The following is a 20,293-nucleotide window of genomic DNA, read 5'->3' on the forward strand; positions in this document are numbered from 1 at the left end:
GCGCACATCCAGGATGTGAAGTTGGGCGGCCGCCAGAGCCCAAGCCGCCGGGCCGCAGATATTGTGCCCCAACGCACTTGGCCCGAGTCCCTTCCAGCCCCCTCGTTTAGCCCCCTCTCCGGGCTTTGCTCTGGGTTCAAGCCAGGTGTGTCTGCTCCCTGGGACAGTGACAAGTGCTTTGCACTTAAGAGCTCAGTCCGGCTGGGCGCTGGTGGGTGAGGCGTGGTGTGTAGGGTAGGAGTGTGTGTGCCCGTCCGAGTGGACCAAGTGTGGTTGTCGGTTCGTTGTGTGATGTGGTGGGCAGGTGGTGGGGGGACATGCCAGGGGTGGGCGTCCACGGCTACGTGTCCCCGAGGTTGGGGTGGGGGTGGTGCCCGGGCCGGCGGAGGGGCGCGCGGAGACCCAGCCCCGCCCGGGGCCGCTCGCACGCCGGCCCCGCCCCCGGCTCCGCCCCGCCGGCTTCGCGGGCTGGAGAGCGAGGGAGCCGCGGGCGAGGGATCGCAGGATGAGCGATCGCGGCCCGGGCAGCCGGCAGCGGACGCGCCCCCCGAGCCCACCGGCCCGCGCCCCGCGCGCCCCACGGCCCCGCGGCCCCGGTCCCGGCCGCGCCGCCCGCGTCCCCCGAGCCCGCGCCCGAGCCCTGCGGGCCATGCCCGGCCGGCCCTGAGCGCGGGCCGGGGGGCGTCCCCTTGCGCCCGGGCCCCGCGCTGGCGCCCCCCGGGCCGCCGCCCGGCGCGGGGGCCATGGCGTTCACCTTCGCCGCGTTCTGCTACATGCTCACCCTGGTGCTGTGCGCCTCCCTCATCTTCTTTGTCATCTGGCACGTAAGGCCGGGCTGGGGCTGGGGCTGGGGGCGGGGTAGGGGGCAGGGGCTGCACGGAGCGGGAGGGGGCCGGGCGGATGGTCTCAGGGCGCGGGGAAACTTGGGGCCTCCTCTCCGCTATCCCCCGTCGTGCGGCCTCTGTTCGCCCCTGTTAACAGCCCCCATCGTAGGCTGCCTCCCCGGGCCCCCTCCCTCCGCCGCCCCCGCCTGTCTGTGGGTATGTCAGTCGGTCCCTGGCCCACCTCCCTTGCCCCATGCAGCCTCGGGGTGTGGGGCGGAATTCTGGGATTCCTGCTGCTTCCCTTTTCCTACCCCCACCATCCAGTCGCCCCCGTTTGTCCGTCGGGCGGTTTGTCTGTCTGCCCCCCCCCCCCCACTTTGTGGGTTTTTCCAGCCAGAGTGATGGAGCGGGTTGCTATGGCAACTGCATCTGTTTACAAGACCCGCAGATCGCAGAGCCCATTAACCCTTTCCCTTCCTACCCCCCTCCCTGACCCAGCAGCAGTTGGCTCTAAGCGGCCCCAGAGACCTAGCCCCCACCCAGCTCGCCTTGGGTCCCCTACCCACTCGCGTCCGAGCTTCCCCCCACCAGGTTTCCTCCCCACTTTTCCTCTTCCTGTCGCCACTTTCCCCTTTGTCTCCTGTCCCCTTAGTCTGTCTCTCACTCTCGTCTAGACTCGCACCTGGTCCTTCAGAATGTCCGTTTCTCATCCCACATCTCGATCACCTCTCCTTAGAGAGGGTCCCTCTCCCCCTTCTCTCTCTGGGGCCCTCTGTTCAGTGATACCCCTGCCCGGTTCCCTTCCTCTCATTACAGAACTGTCCACCAGCCTCAGGCTTATTGTTTGGGCCCCTTACTGCCCTGCCTCCTCCTCTGTCCCCCCGCCCCGATCCCCTCCATGCGGCCTGCCTGTCTCAGCCCTGGCCCCCTCAGCTCAGCATCCTCCGCTCCCAAGTCCAGCACACACCTCCCTTATCTTCATCCCTCTGGGGGGTCCCCTTACCCCCCTGCAGTTTCTCCCTTGGTACCTCCATCCTTTCTTGCTCTCACTTCCTCCCTGTTGCCGCACCTGCTTCTTTCCTGGCTTCCCCACTTCCTCTCTCCTTTCTTTTCCTGGGACCTGCTGCCTGCATGCTCCGGGGCCTCCCCAGCTCTTGACCAGTCTCTCCGTCTGCCATACCCTGCTGCTCCCCTGCTGCCTGTCTCTTTTACATCAGGATTCCATGGACTCTGTGCCCCTTCTGTGAGGAGTGAGGCCCCACAGGCACCTTCAAACACAACCCGCCCCCCCCCCCCCAATCTCTAGCCCTCTCTCTCCCTGGCTTTGCCTCTCTCTCTCTGTGGGTCTCTCAGTTGCTTTTTCTTTTCTCGCCCCCTTTCTCTGTTTCTCTTTCCCTCTCTCCATCCCCGCTGGGTCCATCTTGACCTCTCTGAGCCTCCTATCTCATCCCCAGGCCTTGGCCGATCCTGTAGGGTGGGGGTAGGGGGGCTGGGTTCTGAGGACTGGAAGGAATTGAGAGTCACAGGCTGGGAACGCAGAGCTCACCAGCTCCTGGGAGAAAGACTCCTGGAATTCCAGAAGCACCTTTCCAGGCCCCTCCCTACCCAGGGGCCCCCCACAGCCGCTTTGGGGGGTCCCTGTCCTTAGAGAATCTCAGAACAGTCCTCGTCCACACACCTGCATCCACGCTTCCTGAGAACCAGGCTCTGGGCGGCTTTGGGGGACCCGAGGATGAATGAGACTCAGGCTTTGCCCTTGGGGGCTCCCGGGCTGGGAGAAAGGGCCTCAGCTTTCTCGACAAGTATTTATCAAGCACCTACTACGAGTCAGGCACTGTGCGCGCTCAGCTGTTTAGCTGGGTGGTCTTAGCCGGTCTCTCTCGTCCCGAGTCTGTTTCCTCACTGCTAAAGTGGGCTTGTACCTACATCAGAGTACCCACAGCAGGCCTGCTAAGGGCTGGGGCTGGGGCCAGAAGGTGTGCTCCTCAATCCAAATTGGTAAGACCTAGAACCTTCCAGGGCAGTACCCCAGATCCCACCACAGACCCCAAGCCCGGGCCCCACTGGTCGCTAGGCAACCCTGGTGGTGAGTGACGCGTGTCAGCTGTCACCATGGGGGATTGTTTGTTCCAGGGGGCTGAGTCAGCGCCAGGCAGCCTGGGGGGTGGGAGGCGAGACACCCGCCACCTGCTGGTGGTGCCAGCTCTAGGGCAGACAGACGGCACCCTTCCGCTCCCTGCTGGACCCTGTTGCTGTGCCTGGCAGGCAGGCGGCTGCCCAGAGTCAACGGGGAGTTGGGGGGGCTGCTCCAGATGGCCCCAGCTCCCTCCAGGAAGCCCATGTTCTCTCCCTCTGAGCCGTCTGGGGTCCAGGATGCTTGGGGGTGGTGGGCCTGCTGCCTCATCCCAGGGCTAGTGCTGAGGAGAGGGGACCCAGGAAGGCTCCTTTGGCAGCCCTCTTCCCATGCCCCACCTCCCCCCAGGTCCGTCCCATCATCCCCTCAAACACCTGCTCCCCCCGAGATTTCCCCATCCCAGTGAAGACATTGCCGTCCACCAGATGAAGGCACGTTGGGCCCCTCTGCCTCGACTCCGTCACCACTTAAGCCTTCTGCAACTTGGCTTCTAAATAGCTCTGGAATTCCTCTACACCTCTCCATCGCCACAGCCCCTCTCCTCACTCAGATCACCGTCAACCCCTCCTCCTCCACAATACTCCAGCGGTCCCCTCACTGGTCTGGCCTGAATATGATAAAGTGGTTAAGGATTTTGACTCTGGGGTCTAACTGGGTTAGAATCCTGGCTTGCCACTAACTAGCTGTTATGGGCTTGGACAAGTCACTTCACCTGTCTGTCTCAGTTTCCTCATCTGCAAAACGGAAATGATAATACTAGTATCTACGTCATCAGGTTGTTGCAAGCATTAAATGAGTTAATAAATATATAAAGCCTGCTGGCATAGAGCAAGCATCATGTATGTTTTGGCTGGGACTATTAGCCAGTTTGTACTTCCTGCTCCATCAACCTGACCACCCCACTCTGCAGCTTTATATCCCTCAATGGCTCCCCATTACTTTTGTGTTAAAGTCCAAACATCTGGTCTGGCCTCACAGGGCCCCCATTGTCTGGCTCTGCAGACCTTGGCAGCTCACCTTTCACCATTCCCTTCTCTCTTGCCCCTCACCTCACACTTTCACTCTAGCCCTGAGGAACCTGCAGCTTCCTGAATGTCCCTTGTTCTTTCAAACTCTGCCTTTGTACCTGCTGCTCCGACTGCCCTTCCCCCTTTTGTTCACCAAACGCCTACTCAGAGTCCAGCCTGCACCCCCCATGACCCCCCATGCTGGATCAGGCACCTACCCCAGGCTCTCCCTGTACCTCTATCTCACCGCCCTGACCACCCTGGGATGCGGTTCACGGTTCCCCTCCCAAGCATGAGGTTCCTATCCGGGCAGGGGCTGTGTGCCTGTGTGCTCCAGGGCTCAGCTCAGGACCTGGCACAGAAGACACCATCTCTTGGGATGTGTTGGATGGAGGTGCAGTGGACATGGCCTGAATTGGGCATCAGCACACTAGGGTTCCATTCCAGACTGTTGGGTGACCTTGACCCAGGCCTTGTCCCTCCCTGGGCCTCAGTTTCTCCACTTTTGCAGCAAGATTCACCTGGCCCGGTCCCCATGTATGAATTCCTATCACACAGAAGGACGGGTAGGGGGGGCCATAAGCTGCTGCCCCAACCCTGACAGGCACACGCCCTTCCCCCAGATCATAGCCTTTGACGAGCTGCGGACCGACTTCAAGAACCCCATTGACCAGGGGAACCCAGCGCGGGCAGTAAGTGATACATGTGCTGTGCCGAGGTGTGTCCGTCCGTCTGTCTTTCCATCTGTCGCGAAGGGGGGTAGGGACGGGAAGACAGGGTTGGGGGGCCAGCGGCCGTGCCCCTTTCTCTGTCTGTTCCCGCCCCCAGCAAACACCTGGCGCGGGCTCAGGGCTCGGGTTCCTCCTGGCGGGGCGGCTGTTGCCAGGCTCTGGGCCGTTGCCGTGGAGACGCGGGTGAAGGTCCCTCCATGGTGACGGTCGCCATGGGAACGGCGCGGCTGCTTTCCTGCCGCGCCGACACCGCAGACACTGCTCTGGCGCCCCCTGGCGGCCACGTACAGAGCGGTAGAGGGCGCAGGAGGGTGGTGGGGCGCCTCCAATGCCTGCTCCTCCGCCTCCCCCATCGCGGCTTTTTCCTTCCCCTACAGCGCGAGCGTTTAAAAAACATCGAACGCATCTGCTGCCTCCTGAGGAAGGTCAGTGTCAGGACTGGGGGCAGGAGGCTCCTAGCCCAGCTTAGCCTCACTCTCTGTGACTCAGAGCCAGGCCTTCTCTGGGACATTTGATCCACTCTGCCGCCTGGGAGGGAGTGGGAAGCTAGAGGCCCTTTTAGTCCCCAGAGGTCTCCGTGGGTGGACACCTCCCAAACCCCAGCTCCCCTATGTGCCCTTGAAACTTGCTTGGGTCTGTCTGGGCACCAGGCCACTGACCTCTCTCCTTCACTCCCCAGCTGGTGGTCCCAGAATACTCCATCCACGGCCTCTTCTGTCTGATGTTTCTGTGTGCAGCAGAGTGGGTGACCCTGGGCCTCAACATCCCCCTTCTCTTCTACCACCTCTGGAGGTGAGGGGAGCAGCTGGCCAGGGAGGGCCACATGAGGGGGCAGGGGCAGGATGGGGTGGGAGCCTTGATGGTGGGCACTCAGGCCCCTCCCTCACCTAGGTACTTCCACCGCCCTGCGGATGGCTCTGAGGTCATGTATGATGCGGTCTCCATCATGAATGCTGACATCCTCAACTACTGCCAGAAGGAGTCCTGGTGCAAACTCGCCTTCTACCTGCTCTCCTTCTTCTATTACCTGTACAGGTGAGGCCTTGCCCACAGCAGTCATATATCAGAAAAGGGATGCTCCAGGCACCATGCCTCCAATCCCAGGAATCCTTGGGCCCCAAATTCCTGCCTTTGCCCTTGAGAACTGAGGGCAACCCAGGGTGTGATAGGGTGGGTGGCCAGTGGCTGGGCCTCCTCAGGACTCGGCTCACTGCCTCATCTTCCCACAGTATGGTTTATACGTTGGTGAGTTTCTAAGGGGGAAGCCGGCCAGGGAGCGAGCCCAGAACGGACCGGACGCCTGTGCACCCCCAGCCCTGCCCCTCGGCCACAGAGGCCTCAGCCCTGGGGAGGGAGGGGGCACTGGTGCCCCCAGCCTCCTCTCCACCCCCCAAACTGCTGCTGCGGGGACCTCCCGCCTTCAGAGCCCCCTCCCCTTGGACTAGGGCTGGGCAGAGCTCTAAATAGGGGCAGGGGCTCCTCTGCCAGCCTCTGGGCATGGCAGTCAGTCCTGGAAGGGGTGGGACCTCTGGCCTTGTCCACTTCGGGGGCAATTTGGGCCCTGCCAAGGGGCAGGGCTTGACCCTGGAAGTTCTGGGCCGCCCCTCTCCACCCCCACCCTGAGGCTCCCCCTGCAGGTGGGGGGGTACCCGCACCCGGAATGAGCAGGCTCAGCAGGGGGGCCCAGACTAGACCCCCACCCCTAGTCTGCCCTCTCCCCTCCCCCAGGCTCTTTCTCCAGACCCCCTCCTGTCCCCACTTGCCCCAAGCCAAGCCTACCCTGTCTCTTGGACCTATTTTCTATGTCGCCTGGAGGAGTCCGGCACCCCCTCCCCGGCCATTTGTGACAAAATATGAATAAACGACTGCAAACATGTGGGCCCCAGTTCTGCTCCTGAAAGGCTTGGAGATGAGGGAGGCAAAGGGACTGGATAGGGGGCACCTCTGAGCCCTGGGCAGCACAGCCAGGCTTGCCCCACTGGCCCACAGACCCCTCCAGGGACCCCCTCAGATGGATCAGAGGCCTTCAAGGTCTCCTTGGCAGCTGCCCCCTTCCATCCTCACTTTCCCGACCACAGATAAACAGCTATTCCTGCTGAAACACTTCCATCTGCCTTCCAAGGCAGTATCAAGGTCACCAACCCCAGGAAGCCCTCCCTGGGTCTCCCTCCTTATAGATAGTCCTGAGCCGGGTCACCTGGACAAGAAGGGGGTGTCAGCAATTCCCCTCAGGCCTCAGAAACAAGGGTCAAATGAAACCAAGGACATCAAATCTTCAATGTATGCAAAAATCAGTGCCAGTGGGGGCCAGGGGTCACCGGACCAGGTGGAAGGTCAGCCAGTATATGATGAGGGGCTGGAAGGCTGCAGCTCCCAGAGTCAGGTAGAGCTGGAGACGCTGCCGGGGGGCTGAGCCCCCCATGCTGTCGGGACCTAGGGCTGCTGTTCGCAAAGAGCGTACCTGGAAGAAAGGAGAGAGCTGAAGCTGCGCCAGAGGGGAGGCTCCAACCCCAGGGGAAGAGGGGGAGGGGACAGCCCAGACTCACAAGGAAGTACATGAGCGCAGACGAAGTCCAGGCCAATGCCACGTAATAGCCATCGCTGCCGAACAGCAGCCCTGTGAGTACACTGAGGATCATCCTGTGGGGGGGCGGGCGGGGAGGAGGAAGAGAGGCTAGAGCCCTCAAGGTGGCCCACCTGCCACAGCCCAGAGTCCAACCTACACCCCACCCACCACCACCAGGGCCCTTTACCCCCAGTCTGCACCCACAGGGACCTAAACTCAAAATGAATCTAGAAGGCCCAGGACTCAGTCCCTGGACCTGCACCTGAGACTCCCTTCACTGCCCCAGCTCAAGGCCCTTCTCTGCTGTGCTCCCAGGCGAGTCTGAATACATCCCTGACCTCCTGAACAACACTGCACAGTTCCTGAGGAGACTGTTGGACACAGCCAGTCCCTCTAATAAAGAGGGCCAAGAGAGGGGCAGAGGGCTGCCCAGGGTCACAATTCAAGGCTACAGCTATGCAGGCCCCTCCCCCAGGCCAGCCTCCCGTCTAGCCCACAGGTGCTCACCCCACGTATTTGTAGCCGCTGTAGGCCAGCAGGTGGAAGGTGCTCAGGTCACTGCGCACGGTGGCCAGGTAGATGCCCAGGAGCAGGGCTAGCACCTCCATCACGACCCACACCAGCGCCGTGCTGGCACACAGGCCCAGCACCTCTGGGGAAAACCTATGGCCATGTCGGGGTGGGATGGGGGGAGTTCAGAACCAGTCATCCTGTGGCAGGGATGAGACTAGGGGCACGGGGTAGGCTGGGGACCTGGCACAGATCCCCTCAGGAGGTGAGGAGCGGGGAGGTGGTGGGAACGGGGAGGGGGTTGGCACTGACCTTTTCTGAATGCCCAGTGCTATCCCAGCCAGCAACACGTAGGTGATGAAGGCCATTGCTGCCAAGAGGCAGAGATATGCCATCAGCCTGGTTTCCTGAACCAAGACCCCCCCACCCCCACTAAGCATTTGAGGCCACCGACACCCCCTACCTTCCCCCCATACCTCCTTCCCTGTGTACCCCAACATGGCCGACCTCCACTCTCAGCTCCCCAGTGCCCTGCCTGGGATGCCTTTCCCACTCAGCCCTCTCCCTGTGTAAATGCCACCTGACCCTTCTCTCAGGACCACCATGCCACCTCCTTCCCTGTCCCTGTGCTAGGAAGCTCACCTAAGTTTCCTGCTGTGTCTCAGAAACCACAGCACCGGCCAAGGCCATTGCTCTTCCTAGACCAACAGGCAGGGGCCAAATTGCTCTCAGGCCCCAAAATGCACAATACAGGAAGGACCAAAATGCAGGCTCAGGGGACAGCGAGGCTGTCACTGGAACCTGGGCCGTGGGGATGACCTTGCCTCAGCCAGAAATTCTGAGTCTGGGCATTGGCACTGGCTCTGGCTCCGGCCGCTCTGCCAATGCAGAGAGCTCCACGTTTAACTCCATTGTTTGCACAAAAGCTCGGAGCCAGAGGGAGCTGGGCTTTCACAGCAATTTTAACTCGTCAGTCCTGTCCTCTGCCCCCCTGAAGCACCAGAACGGATGCGCCCGCCCGAGGGCACAGTGTCTGGAGTCAGGAAACCAGCTCTACCACCTAAGCTGCGTGGCCTCAAAGATACTCAAGTCTCTCTGAGCCTTGGCTTCAATATAAAATGGAGCTGGCAGTGCCCGCCTTACATGGTGGTTGTGAGAGAAAACGGAGTGAAAGATGGAGGAAGAACCTGTGGCCCTCCTGGGCAACTGGGCTGGCTGGCTGCCCTCACTCCCAGTGGCCACCGTCCTGGTACTCCTCTGAGGGCTGGCCCTGACACACTCACATCCTCCAGGGTGTCCACCACGGCCTCACCTTGTGCAGGCCCCAGGACAAAGAGGAGTCCGATGCAGAGTCTGCCAGCCACAGCACAGTGTGGGCAGCCTGCCCAGTGCCATGTGGATGGGCAGTCGTGGGAACCCAGAAGGAGTGAGCAGATCCCCAGGGGAGGGGATGTAGGAGCAGGCCTTGGGGGCTGGGCAGGAACAATGATAAGAGCTGGTATTTTCGGTGTGCTTCCTGCGGGCCAGTGCTGAGCGCACATCCCCTCACCAAATCTCCACAACTCTCCGCTGAGGCAGGGAGGGACTCTCGTTATCGCCTTTTACAGAAGAGTGAAGCAGCCGGCCTGAGGTCCCACAGCTGGGAGCTGCAGGGCCAGGTCTAAACTCAGGGCTCCAGGCAGGGAGGGACACGGTCCAAGTCAAGAGGCAGAAAGGTCTCCAAGTGGGGTACCCTAAGGGCACTGAAGGCACCTCCGGGAGGCTCCTCCCTCGTCACCCTGCTCCATCCACCTGGTGTCTAGCGACCACCACGTACACAAGCACCAAGAGCAGGTGCTGAATCAACGCACAAGCCTCTCTCTTCTCATTGGTGCCTCAAGGCACAAGTGCCCACACGTCCCCCAGCCCAGGTCAGAGACTCACTAGGGATATAGAGGTCTGGGGCGTTGAGGTCTCGCCGCGGGGGCAGAGGCGCATCACGACTGTACTGCACTTCCCAGTTCTGGCAGTGGCAGCAGCGGCCAGGCCGGGAGGAAAAGACAAGAGAGGAAAGAAGGAGGTTGAGGTCTGGGGCCAGACTCTGGGGCAGCATGGGGGAGGCAGGGGAGCCTGCCAGCTCACCTGGTGTGTGTAGGGGAAGACCAGTAGCCCTAGCTTCTTCGCCACATAGGCTGTGTCCACAGCAAAAAAATACTTCAGTTTGTTCACAGACACAAAACGGTGCAGCTGGGAGGGGAGAAAGGAGGCTGTGGGCAAGCTGCACCCCAAACCTCTGGGTGCTTCTCTGTGTGCTCCTTCCCTGAGGGCTGCTGTGAGCATTAGGTGGGATCCCATGATGCCCAGCCCTGGCCAGAAATCCTGCCACCCTTGCCCAGGGGGCAGGCCACACCTCCTTGTGCACCATGTCCTTCCCATGGGATGCGATGGAGCTGCCATAGGCCATAGCCACGTTGGCCATTGGGTCCCCAAGCAAGTGGTTGACATTGAAGGCCACATCGGCTCCTGGGGCTGGGTATCCCCCTGGTTGGCTGGAGTAACCACCGCTGGTGTCATCGAAGAGGGGAGGGGGATCCGGAGCTGTGCGAGCCCTGTGCTTGGAGCCTGTGGGTTTGTAGGTATCAGAGTAGGTGACAGGAATACTAAGCATGAGCCCAAACCACCGCTCCCTCCCCAGGGTGGGTAGCCCTGTATGGGTCCCGCAGGCACCAAAGGGGGAAACCCTGGCCGGATGCGGGGTAGCTAACCCAGAAAGAACTTTGGTGAAAGATCCTTCTCGAGAGGTGCTAAATGTAGGCAAAGAGAGAGCCGAGGCAGCACCTGGAAAGTGGTTGCCCAGCTGGGGCTCCTGGGGGCCTTCTCAAGGGAAGTGATCTCTGAACTGAGCCTTGGAGAGCGAGTAGAAGTTTGCTAGGTGGAGAAGATAACTGAGAGGGCATCCCTGCATGAACAAGGGTGGGAAAGGCGACGGCTGGGTACCCAGAGGCCGTGGGCAGTGGTCAGGGACCCTGCCAGGGCTATGACAAGGAAAGGAAGTTCTGGAGGCAGACCCTGTTCGTGCTCGGGTCGGGCATGGGGATCCCAGCTGTGCTGTCATCGCCCGATGATTGGGCAGAGAGGGCGAAGTCCGGGACGCGTTGCACAGTCGCGTGGGGCAAGAACCCGAATGACATCCGCCGCCCGGGCAGCGGGAACGGCTGCCACCCTCCCATAGGGTGAGCGGGCTGCGCAGCCGACCCTCCATCGGCCCGTCGGACCGCGCCCCGCCCACCCCACGCCTCACGCACCATGGGCTCCGTAGCCCGAATGATAAGCCATGGCCGCGACGCTCGCTCTCCCCGAAGGCCCGCTGCGCCGCCTCGTGGGTACGAATACTAATGAGGCTGCTGTTCCGCTCCCTGAGCACCGGCCGAGGTTACGGAGCAGCTCGACACGTCCCCTGGCTGGCCGACCGCAGCCGCCATGTCCGTAGCGTCATCCTCCGCTGCCTGCTATTGGCTCTCCGGCGGCGCCGGCTCCCTCCTCCCCTCTCCCAATTGGCTACTGATGCGCCCTAGCCGCTGCAGATTCGGCGGTAGTCAACTTCCGGGGGGCAGTAGGCGGAGCAACTCGAGGCGCTCTTGGATTGGACAATGGATTGTTAGTTCGCGGCTAGAGCAGCCAATAGATGGGTTAAGGTAGGAGGGTGTTGAGAATTATTTCCGCGCCTGCGCAGTGAGGCAGTTGAGGCTTGCACTGCCACGACTACACCAGGCGGAGACCCGGCGGAGGCGGGCGGCGGCCGGAGTCCGGGAACGAAGCTTCTCTCGCGGGACGTACTCTAGGAGGGAATGTGGTGGTGGGGCTCTGACCAGGCCCCGCCCCTTGGGGCTCCTGCTCCTCCCTCTCTATGCTCGCTTTCCTCCTCTGTCCGCCACACTTTCCCTAGTCCTGGTGCGGAGCGCGTGCAGACAGGGAGGTGTTGATAGGAGGTCGGGCGGAACAGTGACAGCGCGACCAAGCGAGCCTCCGGATGCTGACTCCGCCTCCCGCCTCCCACCCCCTCCTTTCTGCGCGGGTGCTGTCCGTCGTCTGGTGCTGAAATGCCTTACTGGCACTGCAGCCATCCTGAAGACCCCAGGGGCCTGCTGCTGAGGGGTAGCGGGGGAGCCTGGGCTCTCTCGATCCATACACACACCCATTACATATATTGAAAAACTGAAGTCCAGAAGATCTGAAGTCCAGAGATTGGGTAGTAGAGTTGGAACAGGATCCTGCACCAGGCCTGCTCGGTGGACTGTCCCGTGGTCCAGCCGATTTGCGGGTGGAGGTGTGCTGATCCGCCTCCTGAAGCTGCGGTTGAAACTCCTGAGTCATTGTCAGCCCTGTAGTCATCTGAAGTGAGACCCCCGAGCCTCACTCGTGATCCTGGAGGCTCCTTTCTCTCCACCCAGTTTTGACCACTCTCACCATCCCCAGAGACAGTCTTCAGGGGCCTCCCTTGTCAAGACCTTCTAGAGAGCAAGATCAGGTCCTCTGCCACCTGCCTCTAGTTAGCAGCCCAGTGTCCAGTTACACCGGGTGACTTTCCTGTTCTCCAGACTCAAACCACGTGGTCCAATCTCAGTGCCTCTGCCCAGAAGTCCCCTCCACCTGGGATGCCCTTCCTCCTCATATCGACTTGTCCAAAGCTTAGTTATCCTTTCAGAGTCAGTTCAACTTGTGCCTCTCAGAGAGACAAAGCGAACAGAGAGGCCTGACTTGGCTTAGGGTGGAGGCCACAGGCCAGGTTCTAGCCTCCCTTTGGGGCAGCAGTTTGCCCTAGATGTAAATTCCATGAGGACAGAGCTTGTTGTCATTCTCGACTCCTACCCTTGTCTTCACAGTGCCAAGCACAGTACTTGCATATAGAAGACACCCAATAAACATCTGTGCCCAATAAATAAATAAATAGGTGAAACCCTGGACCAGTCTTTTACTCTCTCTACCATTTCAGTTACCTCATCTTTAAATGGGTAGGGGTGTTGAACCGAATGGTCTTTGAGTTGCCCTTTGGGGGAAAAAAAAATCACAAACCAAAACCAAACCCATATAGCATTGCAGCTCCCTATGTCCCAACCACTGATTGTCTAGTTTGGAGGCTAGGCCCAGACTGGGGGTAGGTGCGGAGGTCTGAGGCCCCTGAGGGCCCGAGAACAGCACTGGGGCCATGGGTACCTGAAAGGGGATACTCCCGTGCAAGACAGATCCCACTCTCCTGTACGGCATGATGAGTACTTGCATACTGAATCCAACACCTTTCATCCCCATTTCTCAGGTGGGAAAATCGAGGTTGGGGATGGAGAGCGCCGGCCCAAGGTCAGGCAGCCGAGGGCTCCGAGTGTCCTGGCCGCGGCCTGCCTGCTCTTAAGTGGAGCGTAGCGCGTCTGTCCAGTTAATGAGGCTCATCACACCTTTCTGGGCTGGAACTAACCCCTCTCCTACAAGCGAGCCTTCTGGGGTGGGGTCTGGGTGGGTTTAGGCCCCGGCCGACTCCTCAGAGACGTGACCCCGCCAGTACCCACCCCCTTCGAAATGCCCCCTCCTCATTAGGCAGCGGGGGAAACGCAGGCCCCAGAGAGGAAGGACTCGCCCAAGGTCGCAAGCGCGAGAGCAGCAGGAGGGGACCCCAGGCGTGGTCCGCCCAGCCGGGGCTTCTCGGGGGCGGGGGCGGTGCCAGCGGTGCCAGGCGCGGCCGGCGGCGCCGCCGGTGCCGCGGGGGCGGGGTCAGCCGGAGGGCGGGGCGCCGGGCCCCGCGGCCGCCAACGCCGCCGCCGCCGCGCTAGGGCTCCAGCTCGGCGCACTCCCTGCGCGGCCGCCGAGCCGAGCGGACGCCCTCCGGGGCCGCGCCGCAGCCCTCCGCGCTCCCCCCTATCATGCCCCGGGCCCGGGCCGGGGCCGCCCGAGCAGCCAGGACACCATGCCCGAGGACGGCGGTGGCGACGGCGGGGAGGTGCCCGCGCTCATCCCGGACGGCGAGCCGCTGCGGGAGGAGGTACCGGTGCTGCGTGGTGGGGGCCGGAGCCCGGGCTGGAGCGGGGTGAGGGGGACAAGGGAAGGGGCGAACCCCAGGATTAGGGGGAGAAGTCCCGGAGCCCCTGCGGCCAGTGACGTCATGGGAGTAGCCTGCGTCCTGAGAAGGGTCCCGGGGCCCAGGGGCCCGCGTGGGGGTCGGGGTGGGGCGGCTGGGAAGGGATGAGGAGGCGACTCCCGCCCGCGGCGCCCCCTCATCCAGCCTCACCCTCCTGTGACGTCAGCCCCAGGCCCCTGCTCGTCCCCGTCCGCGTTCCGCAGCGCTGCCCCTCACCCCCGGGCCCGGGGTCAGGCCCCCAGCCCGGCCCCGCCGCTCACGAGGTGCCCGGGCGGCGCCTGCAATGCAGCAGCGGTAGCAGGGACTTGTGGGGGGGAGCGGAGGGAGGAGGGAAAGGAGGAAGGGAGGCGGCCTCTGGTACCCCTTCTCCCTGTCCCCGGAGTGAGGCCCGAGGGCCCATCCTGCTGGCTGGGACCCCCAGAATGGCCCCTCCTCAGCTCTCGCCAGGAAGAGGATCTGCAGGGGTGTGGGGCCCCGTGTGAGGTGTTGGGGTGATAGGTGGTGAGCGGATCTATGTGTGTGGGGGTGAATGTAGTGTGCTTGTGGGTGTGTGAATGCCAGTGCGTGCTCCCCACACCTTGGGTGGGATGTCAGCGTCCCATGGCCAGTGAGGGTCTGGTGGAGCCCTTGGCTTGAGTGAAGTGGTGATGTGTGAGTGCACATGAGTGCCTTCTGCCCTGGGTGGGTCTCTCCTGTAGAGTCTCTAGGGTGTGGGTGTCAGGTTGCAGTAGGGGTGGGGGTAGGCGATGTGCACCCTGGTCAGGTGAGGGTCCAGTGTGTCCTGGGCTTCAGTGAATGTGTAACAGGCGTGTGCATGTGTGTGTCCTGTGGCGGGGGGTCTGTGGGGTTTGTGTATGTGTGTGTGTGCACGTGTGCCTGCAACTGTGCCCCAGGTTATGGTGTGTGTGTGTGGGGGGGTGCCCTGTGCACAGGTAAGGGTCTGATGTGTCTTAAATGAACAGGCAGCGTGCACATCGGTGTTGGGGGGGGGGGGTGTGAATGGGTGTGTGCATCGGACTGGCCCTACATGTCATGGTGGTGGTGTGCACCTGTGGTGGGTGATTGCAGGGGAGGGCAGGCTGCCCTGGGCTGGGCTGGGGGCACTTCCTCTCCTCTTGGGTCTCTCAAGGCTGGTGAGTCTGGGGTGGGAGAGGTGGCCCCTTAACCCCACCTCTGCTCTTTCCACCAGACCACCTGTTTCTTCTCCCCACGCCCTCCCCTCCTTCTCTCTCCATAGGCACCTGAGGGTGAGGTGGGGGCCAGGCTGGCAGCCCTGCCAGGGAGGGTGGGGCAGGGAGTGGCCCCTGTCACCCAGCAGCTGTGTCCCACCCCTTCCGTCCACACAGATGGGGAGTGGAGGACGACACTCCATCTGCTCCCCCCAGACTCACACCTCCCCCGTCCCCCGCTCTTCCTCTTTCTCACTTACTTTAAAAGCCTCTCCAAGTCTCCCACTGTCCCTAGTGGAACCAAAGGACCAGAAGGAGTCTCAGGGTAACAGTAATACCATTTATTCCCATGGCCAGACCCTGTGCCGAGACCTTCACACACACAGTCTCATTGAATCCTCACAGCAACCCAGTTTACAGATGAGGACGTTGTGGTCCAGAGAGGATGAGGGCCTTGCCGAAGTCAGGCAGTACGTGCTGGAGCCAGCACCGGATCCTGGGCAGTGGGGCGCCAAAGCCCATGCCCTTCACCCAGATCCCTGCCACCCTGGCCTCCCACACCACCAGCTCCAGGAATCAAGGCCCAGAGAGGGCAGGGATATGGCCAAGACCACACAGCAAACTAGGGGCAGAGCCAGGGCCAGAACTCGGTTTTCTCAATGGCCAGTCAGGGGGCCCTTCCTTCTCTTGGCAGAGATGGGTCTGTTTGTCCCAGGTGCCCTCGTCTGAGAGATGACAGGGAGGACGGGCTCGGGGTGCGTTTGAATCCCCGCAGCTCCACCGTGAGTTAGCCAGAAGGGTAAGACCTGGGGCGGGCTGCGGGGTTCCTCAGATGCTCGCTACCTCCTCTGTAAAGTGGGGAGCGCAGCCCCACCTCCTTCACGGAGCTTAAGGAGAGTGGCAGGCACAAGTGACCCGCGTCCTGACCCCCGCCTCCGCTCTCTGCGCCCCCTGCAGCAGCGGCCCCTGAAACAGTCCTTGGGAAGCTCCCTGTGCCGCGAGTCGCACTGGAAGTGCCTGCTCCTCACGCTGCTCATCCATGCCTGCGGCGCCGTGGTGGCCTGGTGTCGCCTGGCCACCGTGCCACGGCTGGTCCTGGGCCCGGAGGCAGCCCTGGCCCGCGGGGCTGGGGGCCCGCCGCCCACCTACCCAGCCAGCCCCTGCTCCGATGGCTACCTGTACATCCCGCTGGCCTTCGTCTCCCTCCTCTACCTCCTCTACCTGGCTGAGTGCTGGCACTGTCACGTGCGGTCCTGCCAGGCGCCGCGCACCGACGCCAACACCGTGCTCGCCCTGATCCGCCGGCTGCAGCAGGCGCCGCCGTGCGTCTGGTGGAAGGCCACGAGCTACCACTATGTGCGGCGCACGCGCCAGATCACGCGCTACCGGAACGGCGACGCCTACACCACCACGCAGGTCTACCACGAGCGGGCCGACAGCCGCACGGCCCGGGGCGAGTTTGACTACTCGGCGCACGGCGTGCGCGATGTCTCCAAGGAGCTCGTGGGCCTGGCCGACCACGCGGCCACGCGGCTGCGCTTCACCAAATGCTTCAGCTTCGGCAGCGCCGAGGCCGAGGCTTCGTACCTCACCCAGCGCGCGCGCTTCTTCAGTGCCAACGAGGGCCTGGACGACTACCTGGAGGCCCGGGAGGGCATGCACCTGAAGGACGTGGACTTCCGCGACTCGCTCATGGTCTTCGCCGACCCCCGCAGCCCGCCCTGGTACGCGCGCGCCTGGGTCTTCTGGCTCGTGTCGGCGGCCACGCTGTCCTGGCCGCTGCGCGTCGTGGCCGCCTACGGCACGGCCCACGTGCACTACCAGGTGGAGAAGCTTTTCGGCGCCACCTCGCCGCCCCCGGGGGCCGTGCCCAGCGGGCCCCCGCTCTCCCGCGTGGCCACGGTGGACTTCACCGAGCTCGAGTGGCACATCTGCTCCAACCGGCAGCTGGTGCCCAGCTACTCTGAGGCCGTGGTCATGGGCGCGGGCTCCGGGGCCTACCTCCGCGGCTGCCAGCGCTGCCGCCGCTCGGTCAGCAGCAACTCGCTGCCCCCCGCCCGGCCCAGCGGGCCCCGCCTGCCCTTCAGCCGCAGCCGCCTCTCCCTGGGGGCTGGGGGCCGGGCCACGCCTGGGGTCTTCCGCAGCCTGAGCGGAGGGCCGCTGGGGCGCCGTGGGGAGGACACGGAGCCCCTGGAAAGCCCGCCGTGCTACGAGGATGCCCTTTACTTCCCGGTGCTCATTGTCCACGGTGACAGCGGCTGCCAGGGGGACGGGCAGGGTGCGCTCTGAGCCCCACGTGGCCCCCAGAGTGGCCCCTCCCCACCATCCCACCATGGGCTTCCATGCCTGAGTAATTGTTGTCCAAAACGGGAGGGAAAACAGACCAGCACACACGGGTGGGGGTGGGGATGGAGTCCCTTCACAGACTAAAATGCAGTGACCCGTGGGTCACGTTGGGGGCGAACGGCCACCACTGAGGTTGAGTCTATGAACTGTCCCAGCATGGCGCCCCCCCACCCCCGCCACCACCCTGTTCCACCCCCTGCCACGGCAGATGGTCTAGCTTGGGGGCTTCTCAGGCTGGGCAGGTGAGGAAGTTTCTAGAAAGCCCAAGATGGGGGAGGAGTCCTGGGGACAGCTGTTGCCTGCAGCAGAGGGCTGTCTGTGGGCTCTTCTCTGCGTGGCTGAGGTCACGTCCGGAGCAACCCTCGAGCAACCCAGAAGCACAAATTGGTGGTTTGGGGCCACACCCAGCTGGACTGGCCTCCATGAAGCTGAAGAGCTGGCTATGGCAGCACCACAGCCTGGGCCCCACTCCCCGCCCCAAGTCCCCATCCTCCTCCCCGACAGGCCCCGCCCTGCCCACCCTCCGGCCTCTGCCCTGGGCCAGTCCCCGATCAGGCCCTGCGGGGCAGCCCTTCTCCGGGAGCCTGGTTCTTGGAGCACAGCCTTGTCCCGCCCCCACTGTTTTCCCTGGTGCACCCTCCCCCCCACGTCCCGCTCCCCCTGTAACCCTGGGGTCCTTCTCAGGGCCCCGCCTCCATCCCATCCCGTGGTCTCCACGTCTGTCGTCTGTCCGTCCGTCCATCCGCCTCTGTCAGCCACATACACACCCTCTGGGTGTCATCTGCTCATCGCTCCCCCGACTTCTCTGCTCTTTACCTTCCTGATGACCCTCGGGGCCTAGGCCAACAGGGCATCCGAGGGGCCTCAGCCTCGGCCACAGCCTCTTGGACGATGCCCTTGCTGTGCGATGGAGGCCCTGCTTCCTCATCAGCGGGGCCTGGCCCCAGGGACATCATCCCTCCCCAGGGAGGAGAGAGTAGTCCTTTCCTTTCCAAATGGGGCTTACACCCCGCTCAGGGGCCGCTGGGGGAGGGAAGAGGCAGAGAAGATGCAGATAAAATAAAAAGGTATGAAATGGCTGGTCTGCTCATGTGCATTCCTGAGCGGTGGGTCCGAGGCTGCCACCACAAGCGCAGTGGGCCACCTGGGTCGGGGCGCGGTGCTGGGTTGTGGGATGGGATGCAGGGTCAGGCTCCAGTGCGCCCAGGAGCAGGGTAAGCCGAGCAGGAACCTCTCTGCCTGGCCTGGGGCCTCTGAGGCTCAAGTTTGAGTCGCTCTGAGCAGCTGACTCCAACCGACTGGTATCTGCGTCACATCTAAGGCATTGTCCAAGCGGCCCCTCTTCCAGCCCAGTGGGGCATTCCTTTCTGCTGCTGGGCATGCTGAGGACTAAGGCAGTGGTGGCCGATGCCCAAAGTGGGGAGAAAGAGCTGTGGCCTGTGCCCAAAGCTCAGTTCCCCCCATGGCTGTTGGTGTTATGGCGCTGAGCAGGTTGGAGGGCACAAAGCTGGAAACAGCCAGCCCCAAATCAGAGCATGGGATCCAAAGACAGAGAACAAGGCCAGAGGAAGGCCTCGCTCACAGATGGAGCTAGAGGGGTCCCTGGAAGTGGTATCCTCACATGTACAGCTGTGCAGGGTGTTCACCGTGCAAGGGCACTGGGCTGAGGCGGAATCCAGCCTGTGGGCTGCTCCTCAAGCCCTGGCATGAAGCTGCATCCACCTGGGTAACGGGCACCCTTTTCTAATCTGTGCAAAGACGCATTAAGGGCTAGTGGTGGCCCTGGAAGGATTTCCCCAGGCAGAGACTGGCAGAGGGTGCTCTGGGCAGTGGGAGCTGCCGGCACAAGAGCCTGGATGCAGGCAGGAAGCAAGGCGCGATGAGCGGGCGGAAGCAGAGCCACGAAGAGTGGCCGAGGCCTTCATACCAAACCCCAGGATTTGTCCTTCAACTGGGGCAAACTGGAGGCAACTGGGGCAAACTGGAGCCACAGAAGGTGGTTGAGCGGAGAAGCAATAAGGTCAGGGCTGTGTGTTAGGATTTTTAGCAGAAGTCCAGCTGCCTGCTGGCCACGTGGGGAGTTCCAACTATCCATTGGAGACCAGAACTTTCCCTCTGCATCCGCAGCCTCATTTTTCTGGGGGTGACATCAATTCCTTGTTCAGAAGCAGCTCAAGTGGAAAACTCTGTGGTGCCCAAGCACTCAAGGAGGCCGCAGGGTGCCAGTTGCTGCTCCAGCTCCTCCCCGTGGGGAAGATGCCCTCTCCCATCGTCCTGCTCGAACACCACACCCCAACTGCCCACCAGCCACTCTCCACGCTCCTCCCCTCCTCAGTAACAAAATCCCAGTTTTTCTTCAGACGGCAATAAGCCCAGCTAAAAGGCAACATTTCCAGCCTCCTTTGCACATATGGTGTGGTTGCATGACTTAGTTTTAGGATGAGATATAAGCAGAAGGTGTTGAAAGGGATTTCTAAGAATGCTCCTTGAAATAGAAACAATATTGGTGAAGGCTAGTTCTGTCCTTTCTACATCATCCTCCATTCAGCCTGGAATGCAGATGTGATAGTTGGAACTCCAGCAGCCACTCTGGATTAGGAGGTGATCTTGAGACTTGTAGCCACGGGCTCAGGATAGCAGAACAAGATAAAAGACCCTGGGCTTCTAATGACACCATGGGAGCCTCCATATCATCCCTGGGTTGCTTACTTCCAATCTCTCTAAATGAAAAAGAGAAATGATCTTCTAGTTTGTTAAGCCGATGTTTTCTCTTGTTTCTATTACTAGTAGCCTATGTTATTATCAACTGCTGCTTAACAAATTACCCCAAAACTTAGTGGCTTAATACATCAATAACCTTAATTATCTCTCCTGGTTTCTGTGGGTCAAGAATTGAGACA

The 20,293-nt window shown here is 61.9% G+C and overlaps 3 protein-coding genes across 3 annotated transcripts; 2 read left to right on the top strand and 1 right to left on the bottom strand.

Moving 5' to 3' along the window:
• The first annotated feature begins 516 nt into the window (after positions 1–516).
• Positions 517–6,570, top strand: CNIH2 (cornichon family AMPA receptor auxiliary protein 2). The gene is made up of 6 exons (XM_070565557.1): positions 517–824; positions 4,589–4,657; positions 5,074–5,121; positions 5,376–5,488; positions 5,588–5,731; positions 5,926–6,570. Exons 1-6 carry the CDS (start codon positions 744–746, stop codon positions 5,951–5,953), a joined length of 483 nt encoding a protein of 160 aa, XP_070421658.1. The 5' UTR covers positions 517–743; the 3' UTR covers positions 5,954–6,570.
• Positions 6,571–6,949: 379 nt separating this feature from the next.
• On the bottom strand, positions 6,950–12,705 carry YIF1A (Yip1 interacting factor homolog A, membrane trafficking protein). Its single transcript, XM_070565556.1, has 8 exons — positions 11,057–12,705; positions 10,162–10,373; positions 9,894–9,998; positions 9,696–9,774; positions 8,085–8,142; positions 7,770–7,925; positions 7,243–7,336; positions 6,950–7,157 (listed from the first exon to the last, which is right to left on the bottom strand). The coding sequence occupies exons 1-8, from the start codon at positions 11,085–11,087 to the stop codon at positions 7,011–7,013; spliced, it is 882 nt and encodes a 293-aa protein (XP_070421657.1). The 5' UTR covers positions 11,088–12,705; the 3' UTR covers positions 6,950–7,010.
• An 820-nt stretch (positions 12,706–13,525) lies between these two features.
• TMEM151A (transmembrane protein 151A) lies at positions 13,526–18,472 on the top strand. Its single transcript, XM_070565554.1, has 2 exons — positions 13,526–13,782; positions 16,005–18,472. The coding sequence occupies exons 1-2, from the start codon at positions 13,708–13,710 to the stop codon at positions 17,334–17,336; spliced, it is 1,407 nt and encodes a 468-aa protein (XP_070421655.1). The 5' UTR covers positions 13,526–13,707; the 3' UTR covers positions 17,337–18,472.
• The last annotated feature ends 1,821 nt before the right edge of the window (positions 18,473–20,293 follow it).

This window comes from Equus przewalskii, chromosome 11, assembly GCF_037783145.1.
Source record: "Equus przewalskii isolate Varuska chromosome 11, EquPr2, whole genome shotgun sequence".
In the NCBI taxonomy this organism is placed as follows: domain Eukaryota; kingdom Metazoa; phylum Chordata; class Mammalia; order Perissodactyla; family Equidae; genus Equus; species Equus przewalskii.